Source organism: Neofelis nebulosa, chromosome 17, assembly GCF_028018385.1.
Source record: "Neofelis nebulosa isolate mNeoNeb1 chromosome 17, mNeoNeb1.pri, whole genome shotgun sequence".
Lineage (NCBI taxonomy): Eukaryota > Metazoa > Chordata > Mammalia > Carnivora > Felidae > Neofelis > Neofelis nebulosa.
This window is the reverse complement of record NC_080798.1, coordinates 34,981,493-34,993,796: the sequence shown is the minus strand read 5'-3', so window position 1 is coordinate 34,993,796 and position 12,304 is coordinate 34,981,493. Positions and strand designations below refer to the sequence as shown.

The following is a 12,304-nucleotide window of genomic DNA, read 5'->3' as shown; positions in this document are numbered from 1 at the left end:
GAACAAGGCTCACCGTGACCGTGACTGTGGCTTTGTGCTGGCAGGTGGAAAACCTGAAGGAGAAGCTCATTAGCCAAGCCCAGGAAGTGAGCCGCCTTCGATCAGAGCTGGTGAGGCTCAACACTGCCATCCTAAGGTGGGCGGGGGAGGCGGGGGTTGGCCGGGTCTCATGCAGACTGACCCTTCCAGATGGGATGTGCGACCCCATCTCTCCAGGGCCCTCACTTCCAGCCCAAGCCGGGGCTGCCCGTATGCCCATCAGACTGCCATCCTGCCTGGGAGACGCTCCCTGAATATTTGTCTCCACTCACTAGGTCCTCAGAGGTCGTGTGACCCCCAAAGGGAGGGAGGTTAATTCTCGTTTGCTGATGTAAAATAGGAGTGTGATCTCTGTGTATAAATACGACTTTCTTGTTACTTTCACACTCAGGAAAATAGAATGAACGGGGCGGGGTGAAGTCCGTCCCTCCAGCTCCCCTTTCCTCCTGTCTTCTCATTTCCCTCTGGAGCTCCTGCTCTCTTCCCTCCCTCTCCCGCCTTTCTCTTTCCCTCTCCTTCTCCCCACCTGACTCCTCTCTCCCCTGCCCTGGTAACCCTCTCCACCTCACATGCGTCCCCTGTGCTCCGGCCGTCTACAGGGAGGCACGGACTTGGAGAAGCACCGGGACCTGCTGATGGTGGAAAATGAACGGCTGAGGCAGGAGATGCGGCGCTTCGAGGCAGAGCTGCAGGAGCTGCGGGCCAAGCCGGTGGTCCCCTGCACGGGCTGCGAGCACAGCCAGGTGAGCGGGCTGGCCCCGGCCCCACCCGGTCCCAGAGGGCTCAGTCCCCAACGGTGACCCAGTTCCTCACAGTGACCCCTGCCCGCTTGTCTGTCCTTCCCTGGGTCCCGGCGTCGCTCGCCACCGCCTGCCTGCAGGAGAGCGCCCAGCTCCGGGACAAGCTGTCACAGCTGCAGCTGGAGGTGGTGGAGAACAAGGGCATGCTTTCGGAGCTGAACCTGGAGGTGCAGCAGAAGACCGACCGGCTGGCGGAGGTCGAGCTGCGGCTCAAGGACTGCCTGGCCGAGAAGGCGCAGGAGGAGGAGCGGCTGAGCCGGCGCCTCCGGGACAGCCACGAGACCATCGCCAGCCTGCGGGCCCAGTCGCCGCCAATCAAGGTGAGCCGTGGCCACGTGCAGGGCCTTGGGAGCGCCCTCTCCATCCCGCGCCCGGGGCGGGGCCTCCCGGAGGAGGGGCTTAAGCGTCTTGGTGAATGAGGAGAGGCAGGTGGTTGAAGGAATCATTGCAGGTCTGCCCTTAGTCTTGCCCCTTCCTCTTCTTGCTGTCCAGGGCCAGGCGCGTAGCGGGCATCTGGCAACTGAGGCTTGAGGTGCCCGTGCGTGCCAGGCATGGATGTGACGCACCGCAAGGTTCTACCTTCATCTTTGCCCTTCTTGTCTGTCCTGTGCCCAGGCTGGGGCCACAGCCAGGCTCTTGGTGGGCTAATTAGATGAGAGCATTCCAGGAGGCCCTTGCAGCATCCTGGGAAGCCAGTACCTCGAGGCCTCTCTAGTTTTTTCTGGGGGCTCTTGGCGGGATGTCCCTGAAGGTCCCTTCCCAAGGCCAGCTGCGTCTCAGGGCCCCCGGCTGAGGTCGAGGCACCTACGCGCCGCCACGCGCCCGTCCCTCCTTCCCCTCACAGTATGTCATCAAGACCGTGGAAGTGGAGTCGTCCAAGACCAAGCAGGCCCTCAGCGAGTCCCAGGCCCGGAACCAGCACCTGCAGGAGCAGGTGGCCATGCAGAGGCAGGTGCTAAAGGAGATGGAGCAGCAGCTGCAGAGCTCGCACCAGCTGACCGCGCAGCTCCGGGCGCAGGTGCGTGGGCTGCGGGGGCGCGCGTAGCTGTGGGAGAGCATGCGCACGCCCGCCTGGAGAGAGCATGCGCACGCCCGGCTGGAAAGCCAGAGGCGGGCCTTCAACACAGTATGGCGGGTCAGCGCTCCAGGGTCCGACGCGCCTGGGTTCCGGTCCCTTCTCTCCCTGCTGGCTGCGTGACCAAGGCCAAGTTTTGTTTGTGTCTGTTTCCTCATCTGTAAAATGATGTGATCGCAGAACTCCCCTCCCAGTGGGGCTCAGGAACATAATCATTAAAGGTTCCTCACACAGGGTCTAGCGCACACGTTCTTAGAAAGGAACCCTGGTCACTACTGTATAACAAGTGCTCTCCTCTGCCCTTCTGGGGCCTGTAGCTTGTGCACCTGTTACGTGCCAGGACCCACACTGGTGCCGGGGGTAATGCAAGGAAGTAGCTGCACGGAGCTCCCAGACCTTTCAAGGAGCGAGATGGCCATCTACCCTTCTCCTGTGTGTGTGTCTGTGTATGTGTCTGTGTGTGTGTCTATGTGTACACGTAGGGGTCAGTGTTTGCTCGCGTGGGCTGTGGGGTAGGTGAGGGGCTTCTTTCTGGCTCTCCCTCCCCCGCCTCTTAGCTTCTCCCCCCACAACACACATTGAGCTTCTGGTCTTGGTCATCAGATCGCCATGTACGAGTCAGAGCTGGAGCGGGCACACGGGCAGATGCTGGAGGAGATGCAGTCCCTGGAGGAGGACAAGAACCGGGCCATCGAGGAGGCCTTTGCCAGAGCCCAGGTGGAGATGAAGGCTGTGCACGAGAACCTGGCAGGTGAGCCGGCTGGCCGGGCCCTGGCCTGCCCCGTGCCGTAGCCCCTCCCCCTGTCTACCTTATACCTCTGTGTCCCCATAGGTGTCCGGACCAACCTGCTGACGCTGCAGCCAGCGCTGCGGACCCTCACCAACGACTACAATGGGCTCAAGCGGCAGGTGCGTGGCTTCCCCCTGCTCCTGCAGGAGGCTCTCAAGAGCGTCAAGGCCGAGGTGAGTGCAGCTCATGGCTGAGGGGACGGGGGAGGTGGGAGAGGCCCTGGAGCCCAGGGCTCCGTTCCAAAATGCGGTGAAGCCCCCCGGACAGTAGCCCCCCTGCCTCACCCACACTGCCACCCCCAGACCCTGTTTGAAAAACACACTGGTCAGGGGCAGGTATTTGGGTATTTGCCTTATTGTGATGCTTTAAACCAAACATATTACATGTATTCTTATATCTCAAACATGCTGCACATATTCTTACATCTGTTAGTTTTGATTTTTTTTAAGCTATACTTGTACAGTATGAGAATAGCCAGCGTCTCTTAAGTGCCTCCTACGTGCTAAGCCTTTTATAGCTGTCAGCTCCTTGAATCTGTACAACAGTCCTGCAGGGTAGAGAGACTGATATATTTTGGGAATAGAAAATAGTTCTCTTTCTGTGAAAAAAATTATGTCAATCATACATGGACGTGGTAGAAAGTTCAAACTATACAGAAGAGCATCAGAAGGAAAGGAAGGGCCTCTCTCTGCCACCCTGGCCTGCTCCCCAGAGGCGGATGTCTGTCAGAATTTACCCCCCGAGCGTTCTGAGCATGATGAAGCCTGTTGATGTATTTGCGTGCATGTACACACTTCCCTTTTTACCCAACGAAGGGCAACATTTGCATGCGCGGTCTGCATTTTGGTCCTTTCCCTCGTGAAGTGTAACGTGGAGGTCCGTACCTACCAAGTCCTACAGATCCGCGAATTAGATGGTGTTCTCCCCAGTTTACAGAGGAGAAAAAAGAGGCTCGACGACTGAGATGGTTGCCTTAGGTCCCCCCAGCTACTTGAGGGTGGAGCTGGAATTTGGGTCCAGCTGAATCTTGTTGTAGTCAAGTGCTAGTGCTGTGAAGTGAGGGCTGAGTCCTGCTGTTTGCTCATCAGCAGAGCAATAAGCCTCGTTGAGACTCAGTTTATTCCTCTGTAAAATGGGTCTGGCAGCAGTACATGCCCACAGGGGCTACTGGAAAGAGTTGGCCTGTGACAGCAGACATCAAGTACTCAGCCCAGGGCGGGAGGCAGTGAGCAGCTGCTGGGGTGGCGGTGGGGAGGTGGCAGGCAGCGTGGTAAGCCAGGTCGGTGGAGCCAGCCCGTGACAGCGCTGCGCACCCCCCACCAGATCGGCCAAGCCATCGAGGAGGTCAACAGCAACAACCAGGAGCTCCTGCGCAAGTACCGCCGGGAGCTGCAGCTGCGCAAGAAGTGCCACAATGAGCTCGTGCGGCTGAAAGGTGACCGCCGGGGGTGCTGGGGGGCCCTGGCACAGGGGTCCCAAGCTGGCTCGGAGGTGATGCTGCCCTTCCCCCCAGCCCAGCACCACTCCTTGGAGCTGTGCCCTGCCACCGAGGGGCTGCTGTAGCTCCGTCTTTGTAGATCCGGAAACCCAGAGAAGTCGGGGAGCTTGCTCAAACCCACATGGCTAGTAAACGGTCTGCCCTGGATCTGGACTTGGATCCGTCCAACTCTGAAGCCCTCACCCCAGTGCCCATGGCAGGTGACCCCTGGGCCCCGAGGGGCCAGGTGGGCTATTGAGGCACTGGGTGGGGGTGGCTGGTATGCCGCTTGTTCTGACCAACGGCCTGGCCAAGCTTGAGGGTACCTGTTTGCTACACAAAGGTCTAGGGAGTGCTTGCTGTGTGCCAGGTGCTGTTCCAGACACTGAGACATGGCCGCGAGCCCACATAGATGCTGTCGCTGGCCTCACGGTGCTCGCTTCAGCTGGGGCAGCAGTGATCATTAATCACCCAGAGAACCTCAACACTGCCCCTGTTACCGGGGCTGCGGAGGGGCTCTCAGAGCCCCTTAGTGTCTGACAGTCGAGCGTGTCAGGGGGCTTCCCGGAGGAGGTGCAGCCAGACCTTGGACCTGGATGGTGAGGTGGAGTGTACGGGTGAAGGTGAAGATTCTGGCTGTAGTGGGGAGTTTGTTCTTCATTCCACTGAGATCCCACTGAAGGGCTCGAAGCGATCAGATCTATGTGCCCACACACCCCAGGGCTGCCTCGTTGCCTGGTTCTATCTGCCTGATTCCCAGGCCCTGTCCTGGCATCCATGGTGTCCTTTTCGAATGACAGAATAAGTCTCTTGGCTTACTGGAACCCAAGCCCTATCGTATAGAGGAAACTGAAGTCCAGACACAGAGAGAGCGTCCATTTGGTATCCCACCCAGATTGGGCGCAGGGCTTGAGCCCCACAACTGACCTTTCCTCCCTGTCCCCAGTGTGAAGCTCCCACTCTCAGCTGGCTTGCCCAGGAAGAAAGGGTACTGATACTTGAATTCATGATAGTGTGAGTGACTGATCACAGCTTTGTGGGCTACCTTTCCTTGGGGGGCCTTGCTTAGAAGGCAGCAGGTTCCTGAGCCGCTGGGTTGCTCAGGACACCAGAGGATGCCAGTGTAGAGGCAGTCTGATCTTGACCCAGCCTGTACCCTTCTCTCCTCCCCCACACAATCCAGGGAATATCCGGGTGATTGCTCGTGTCAGGCCAGTCACCAAAGAGGACGGAGAAGGACCTGAAGCGACCAATGCTGTGACCTTCGATGCTGACGATGACTCCATCATCCACCTACTGCACAAAGGAAAGCCTGTGTCCTTTGAGCTGGACAAGGTCTTCTCCCCGCGGGCCTCACAGCAGGACGTGAGTGTGGCCCTGTGGGGAAAGGGACAGAGCAGTGGAGGGTGGGGGGACATATAGGGAGAGATGATGGGAGCATGGACCGAAAGAAGAGTGGGGAGGACACAATGGGAAGGCGTGGGGCGCTGGGATGCCTTGCTCCCTCCACTGGAGGAGAGAAGAGGGTGGGAAGCTAAGATTGAAGCCTCTGCAGGGAGGGAGATTCATGCACAGCCTGTGGCACCTACATGGCCCCGCCCAGCCACAGGACCCTGGCGGGCGTTGCTTCTCCAGCTGGGTGCACTTATGTTGGTCTGCCTAGGGACTCCCCCGCTGCTCCTGGGCCCCACTGTGGAACCCTTGGCCTGTGAGAGCCATGTGGTCTCAGCATCCTTCTTTTCTCATCTCTGCCCCAGCTGACCAGCCAGGCCTGTCTTGCCTGTGCCCTTCTGTCCCTGTGCTGGGCTTTACCTTTGCCCCGCCCTGTCTGCTGGTGTACAGGCAGGCTCTGGGTGCCGGGCACACGCTGCCCTCTGCCTTCAACTCACTGAGCACTCCTTTGGTGCCGGAGACGTAGAGGTGGGGGCCCCTGAGCTCCAGGGCTGGGCAGCAGGCACTGCCCTGTCTTCCCTTCAGTCTTGGCAGCTCGACTGATGCCTATCGTAAGTGACTTATTAGTCAGAAATTCTTCCACAGCGAGCCACTCGCCAGTAACAATATGCGTTGTACTGTCACTGAAGGAGAGAATGGTCAGGGGAGGTGGCTGGACTTGGAAATGGTGGGTGACCCAGGGGGGGCTTGCAGTCTCCATCCCATGTCACCTCCCCAGGTGTTCCAGGAGGTACAAGCCCTGATCACGTCCTGTATTGACGGCTTCAACGTCTGCATCTTTGCCTATGGCCAGACAGGTGCCGGCAAGACCTACACGATGGAGGTGGGTACCCGCTGCGCGGGGCAGGGGCTCGGTGAGGACCCCACCCCGTCACTGCCCTTGTGTCTGCGGGTTTTGTTTGGTACAGGAGCAGAGCTGGTGGTTATCTGTGTTAGCCTGGGGCACCAGGCCTGAAGAGAGGGGCACCTTGCTCAGGTGGACTTGGAATGGACCCCTGTGGTTCTGGAGGGGCAGGTGTAATGCCCACAAGCTCTGGCACCAGAGGGGTCTCTGCCTGAGGTTAGAGCCCAGGGCAGACCACCTCTGCATCTCCCCGGATGGACCTTTGTTTCACCCATGTGCATTTATTGGGCTCCTGCCGTATGGCTGCCCTATGCTGGGCCCTGGGGTATGGGGATGGAGGAGGGCAGTCTCTGCTGCTGGGGCCAAGCCCCCTCCGGGAAGGGCAGCGGGAGATGGGAGCTTTGAGGGGAGGAAGAATCTCAACCAGAGGTAAAAATGGAAGGCGGCCCTTGGGGGTTTCTTTGGTTTGTTAGCATGTGCCTGGCTCTTGAGAGGGTGCTGTGTGGTTCTCTGGGAAGGGGTGAGGACAGGTGTCCCAATGTCTGAGGAGGGGGGTGAGAAGGCTAGACAGGCACCTTTAGGTGACAGCCTGTCATCATGGCTCTTTCCTTCCAGTCTGGGCCCCACTGTTGCCCTTGTTCTGGGATTCGTGAAGACTGGTTAGTGGGGGCCAGGCCAAGCAAGATGGGGGAGCGAGGGGTTTGGGGGGGCTCCTAACCCTATCTTGGGTGCTCAGAGTTGGGGTGACGCCCAGGAACATCTCTCCTCCAGCAGTGCCTGCCAAGGCCCATGTATATCAGGTGCCGTTCTGGGCGCTGGGCAGTTTGGCCACAGAGTGTCTGCTCCCGGGAGCCAGCCCACCAGTGGGGAGGCTTCAGTGCTCACAGCACATCGAGCTGTGTCCTGGCAGGTGCCAGGGAGAAAACTTACAGCTGACTATGAGGAATCAGCAGTGAGGGAGGGATCAGATCAGGTGTTGGTGGGGAAGATAAAGCCATCTCCCCAGGAGGCGGCATTGGAGCCAGCCATGGGGGTGTGTGGGGAAGAGCATTCAGGGACCAGGAACAGCAGGGCTGAGGCCGCGAGGCTGGAGCATGCTAGGGGTACTGAGGCCTGGCAAGGAAGCCTGAGCAACAGACAGGAAGGGGCGTGGGTGGGCTACTTAAGGGGAGGTGACCGCTCAGGTGAAGACTCCAGATTTCTTTCTAGAAGGGCCGGCCAGCCCATCCGGCCTCAGGGCACACGTGCCTCTGCTTGTGCCCCCCTTTTGCCACCCACAGAGCCCAGCTCGTGGCTTCCCTGATGTGAGCCACCCTCTAGGCGGTGGCACGGAGATCATAGGTTCCCAGTGCCCCCTCCCAGGTGGTCCCCCAGGACCAGGTGTGCACCTGGTGCTCAGCGGCCCCTTGTGCAGGGCCGCGCCGGGTGCTTCACCCAGTCCTCTGCTTTACGTCCCAGGCTGGTCCTGGCAGGGCAGTGCCGTGGAAAGGTGGGGAAACTGAGGCCCAAGGCGATGAAGTTGCTTGCAGATAGTGGAGGGCGTTTTGGGGCGGACCACTAGGCACGGACAGGGAGGCTGGCCCGTGAGGGGTCGCCATAGACACCACATGGGCATCTGCACGGCCCCCCCTTGTGGTGGGGAGAGGCCTGGCTCACTGGGGCCCTGCTTCTGCCCCCAGGGGACCCCTGAGAACCCAGGCATCAACCAGCAGGCCCTGCAGCTGCTCTTCTCCGAGGTGCAGGAGAAGGCGTCCGACTGGGACTACACCATCACCGTCAGCGCTGCCGAGATCTACAACGAGGTCCTCAGGTGGGCGGTTCTGGCGCAGGGCACGGCCCGCCCAGTGGCTTTGTGGTCCGCGGGGCCATGCAGAGCTGTGTGTGACGAATGTCGGAGTCGGGGCTACGTGTCCGGATCAGCCCAGGGATCGGGTGGTCCCCGGCCCCCGCCCCACACCGGAGGCGGCAGGGAGAAGGCCTTGCTCTCAGTCCCCCCGGGACCCCTAGACCAGACCCAGGTGCTGCTTTTCCTGCCGAGTCTACCCAGTCTCCCTGCAGGCTGCACCAGGTGGTGATAAGTGAGAGTGAGGGACTTGGGGGGCCCTGCCCACAAGAGCTCCGTGCATCGTGGGGGCGGGAGTAGTGCCACTACAAGACTGGGGGGAACATTTGGCCTCTGCCCCTCAGCAGATTGAGTGCAGGGGAGGAGCTGGAGGAGAGAGGGGCTTAGCCCTATGGTTAAGGAAGGCTTCCTCAGGGTGTGATGGGGTGGGGGAACATCCCAGGTGATGGGGGAGCGGGGTACAGTGCAAGCAGAGGCAGAAGCGGGAGGAGGGAGTGACCGTGTCGTCTGTCCCCGCAGGGACTTGCTGGGGCAGGAGCCCCAGGAGAAGCTGGAGATCCGGCTGTGCCCAGACGGCAGCGGGCAGCTGTACGTGCCGGGGCTGACAGAGTTCCGGGTGCAGAGCGTGGAGGACATCAACAAGGTGCAAGGCCGGGGCACCTGGAGGCGGGGAAGTGCCGGGGAGGCCCCCACGCGTAAGTGGGGCCGGGCGGGAGCAGGACATACGCAGCCTGTCCGCAGGTTTCCTCCTCTGTAAAGTGCGTAGGGTGAGCCTCCTTGGGGACAGGGTGATTGCGAAGACCTCACTCCAAACCCTGTGCCTCCGCCCTCCCTGCTCCCTGCCAGGTGTTTGAGTTTGGCCACACCAACCGCACGACCGAGTTCACCAACCTGAACGAGCACAGCTCCCGCTCACACGCCCTGCTCATCGTGACGGTGCGCGGGGTGGACTGCAGCACGGGCCTCCGCACCACGGGTGAGTGAGGGCGCCGGGTGGCCTGGCTGAAGACCCCTGGCACTTGCCCCCACTGGGGCGGCCTCGACCTGCCCGGCACCCTCCCCACAGGGAAGCTGAACCTGGTGGACCTGGCCGGCTCGGAGCGTGTGGGCAAGTCAGGGGCTGAGGGCAGCCGCCTGCGGGAGGCGCAGCACATCAACAAGTCGCTGTCAGCCCTGGGGGACGTCATCGCCGCCCTGCGCTCCCGCCAGGGCCACGTGCCCTTCCGCAACTCCAAACTCACCTACCTGCTGCAGGACTCGCTCAGTGGAGACAGCAAGACCCTCATGGTGGTGCAGGTGAGGGCCTCGGCTGGCCAGGCAGGGTGGTCCTTCGTGTGTCGGGCTTGGCCAGCACCGTGACCAGGGACCCCCTCCCCCTGTGGCCCCCGTACATCAGGCTGTGCAGGGAAGGGACACCCTTGTCCTCTGCAGCTTCAGTCAGTGAGCATGCTGCCCCCTCCGGTTCTGTCAGGGAGGCCTGCTGGCCTGGGTGGAGAGTGAGCTCTCGTGTCCCCTAGGTGTCCCCCGTGGAGAAGAACACCAGCGAGACGCTGTACTCCCTGAAGTTTGCAGAGAGGGTGCGCTCTGTGGAGCTGGGCCCTGGGTCCCGCAGGGCAGAGCTCGGGTCCTGGTCCAGCCAGGAGCACTTGGAGGTATGGTGACTGCCACGGGCCCATCTTGGGCTGGCATGGCCAAGTCAGGGGCAGGAAGGAGGATCTGGGATGGGAGACGGCCTAGAGCGGCGGGAGAGGGGAAGATGCCAGAAGGGGGTGGACCTAGAACTTGAACCTGGGAGCCTTGGTCCGAATATTTCGCCTTGACCTCAGAGATAACCTGGGGAGGTCCCCAGCTGGTTGCCGGCGGGGGGGGGGGGGGGGGGGCGGGTTGCAGGTTGGCACACAGGTGCTCAGTTATAACTCATTTTCTTCTTTACATGTATTATCTCATGTAATTCTTGCACTGAGCACGGTGGAGGCGGGGAGCCAGGACCACGGCCCCCACCCACCTGCTCACCCCTGCCCACAGTGGGAGCCGGCTTGCCAGACCCCACAGCCCTCGGCACGAGCACACTCAGCCCCCAGCTCTGGGACCACCAGCCGCCCAGGCTCCATCCGGAGGAAGCTGCAGCCCTTGGGTGAGCCTTTAGGGAGTGGGCCAGGGTGGGTGGGTGAGCCTCCCCTACAGGCCGATAGCCACTGGACTGCCCTTGCCTGAATGGACTTTTTGTTTTCCTTTTTGGTTAAGTTCATAAAACTCATCCAGAACCTGTTTTACCACCTTTTCTAGCCCTGGGAAGTAGTCAGGGCAGACCGTGCTAGATCCATTTCACAGATGGGAAAGCACAGGCTCCCTGGAGAGGGAATAGTGTAAGGAGGAAGCAGCCCTTCGGGCTCCTAGCGGGGCTGCTGACTCGAGGCCCAGGACCCAGTTCTCCCAGGCAGGGCTCCAGCAATACACACCTTCCAAAGCAGGCCAGGAACCCCCCGTTCTGGGCCTTGGCTCCTAGGGAGGGTGGGGGGCAGGGCCCAGCCCGTGTCCCGGGTGAGGAGTGAGCCCGGCTGTAGGACTGGAATGCAGAGCTCCAGCCCCGTGCCTGGCCCCACTCACAGAAGGGCCTGGCAGGTGCTACAGTGCAAAGAGGTAGGGGCAGCAGGATCCTGGGGAGTCCTGGCCCAAGGCAAGCCCACCAGTGAGACGCCTGTTGCTTTGATTTCAGCCTGACGGCTGGGGCTGCAGAGTCTCCAGGTGAGTGTGGGGCCAGTGGCCCCGGCCTACCTGCCCACCTGCCTGGCCATCTTGGGTTGCAGGGCTGTGCCGGGGAGATGGCTGCTCAGGGCTGGGTCTGTCCTGCTGCCTGCTGTTTGTGCGCTTCTGCCTGGCTCCCTCCTGCCCTTATGCACAGAGGCTGACGAACCCCTCCTCCCCCTCCTGCAGGGAAGTCAAGGCCGGTGCCTGTGTGATGGACGTGTCCACCCTACCAGACCGGGGACTGGGTCGTGAGGCCTTGCTGGCCCGCTCCTGCTGTAGCACTGGGAGCCTAGGAGGCAAAGGCCAGGGTGGAGGCACCTCTTCCACCCCGTCTCCACTCAGAGATGAGAAACATGCTCAGAAGGAAATGTTGTCTCTCGTCCGTGGCTGTGGGTTCAAGTGGCACAGGCCGGAAGGGTAGGGATGGACCACTCTGCCTGGCAGGCCCGGGCCATCAGGGGGCCCTCACGGGGAGGGCAGGAGTATGCGGGAAGGTGGTCCTCTCGCCCAGCCTGGTCTGACTCTCCCCCGCCTGCCGGGCCCGTCTCTAGTGGGTGCTCTGAGGAGCCCCCGGGGGGGCACAGGAACCATGACACCCGGGCAGTTTGGTGGGCACCCTGGGGCAGCCCTGGCCGCACGCGGGCCCTGTGCTGGACATGTACATAGTGTTCTAGGTGTACATAGGGGCATGGCCCTCCCCGCCGAGGGCCGGCCTGTATTTATGGCTGGCAGGAGGCCAGTGGGTGGGGATTCTGCTGCTCCCCTCATCTGCCTGGTACCAGGCTCTCTCCTTGCTCACTGGCCTCTTGACATCTTCCCCCCCTTTGAAATCCTATTTAAGAACTTTTGGAAGCTTAGCCATTTTTACTTAAAATAAAAACCTTTTTACACAAGTGTGGTCTCAGTTGGTCTCGTGAGGCCCTGGTCAGATTATGGGGATGAGCCTTTGGCTCCACGCTGCTAGCTGGTCACCCACAGCCCTCCTGGCCTCTCCCGAAGGCCATGACCGAGTAGGTCCAGTGCCCCCTGGCCACCCTTGTCGCAACTGGCCCACCCACACATGTTATCGCCTCCATCCTAGAAGATGGGAAACCATGGCTCTTCAAAGGCTTGAGAGCCACAGCCAGTAGGGCTGGGCTAGCCTGGCTCCCCTCCGTCCTGGCCTTGCCCCTTAAGTGGACCAGCTGTAGGTGGGTGCCACCCTCCTCCAAGTGCTACCGGACCCCAACCACAAGC

At 61.0% G+C, this 12,304-nt stretch overlaps 1 protein-coding gene across 9 annotated transcripts in view; it reads left to right on the top strand.

Moving 5' to 3' along the window:
- The window catches only part of KIFC3 (kinesin family member C3), a 75,670-nt gene extending 63,709 nt beyond the window's left edge, over positions 1 to 11,961 (top strand). For 8 of the 9 annotated variants that reach the window (XM_058708107.1, XM_058708108.1, XM_058708106.1 and 5 more), the window contains 16 exons: positions 45 to 110; positions 639 to 782; positions 920 to 1,159; positions 1,684 to 1,857; positions 2,518 to 2,665; positions 2,747 to 2,877; positions 4,028 to 4,139; positions 5,365 to 5,546; positions 6,352 to 6,456; positions 8,157 to 8,287; positions 8,840 to 8,963; positions 9,167 to 9,296; positions 9,387 to 9,616; positions 9,838 to 9,972; positions 10,346 to 10,454; positions 11,255 to 11,961. In XM_058708107.1, coding sequence (XP_058564090.1) covers positions 45 to 110; positions 639 to 782; positions 920 to 1,159; positions 1,684 to 1,857; positions 2,518 to 2,665; positions 2,747 to 2,877; positions 4,028 to 4,139; positions 5,365 to 5,546; positions 6,352 to 6,456; positions 8,157 to 8,287; positions 8,840 to 8,963; positions 9,167 to 9,296; positions 9,387 to 9,616; positions 9,838 to 9,972; positions 10,346 to 10,454; positions 11,255 to 11,280 — 2,187 coding nt within the window. In that variant the 3' untranslated portion in view covers positions 11,281 to 11,961. Of the gene's footprint in view, positions 1 to 44; positions 111 to 638; positions 783 to 919; positions 1,160 to 1,683; positions 1,858 to 2,517; positions 2,666 to 2,746; positions 2,878 to 4,027; positions 4,140 to 5,364; positions 5,547 to 6,351; positions 6,457 to 8,156; positions 8,288 to 8,839; positions 8,964 to 9,166; positions 9,297 to 9,386; positions 9,617 to 9,837; positions 9,973 to 10,345; positions 10,455 to 11,036; positions 11,066 to 11,254 lie in introns of all 9 variants that reach the window. The other variant, XM_058708105.1, reaches the window with a different exon arrangement.
- Positions 11,962 to 12,304: the final 343 nt, after the last annotated feature.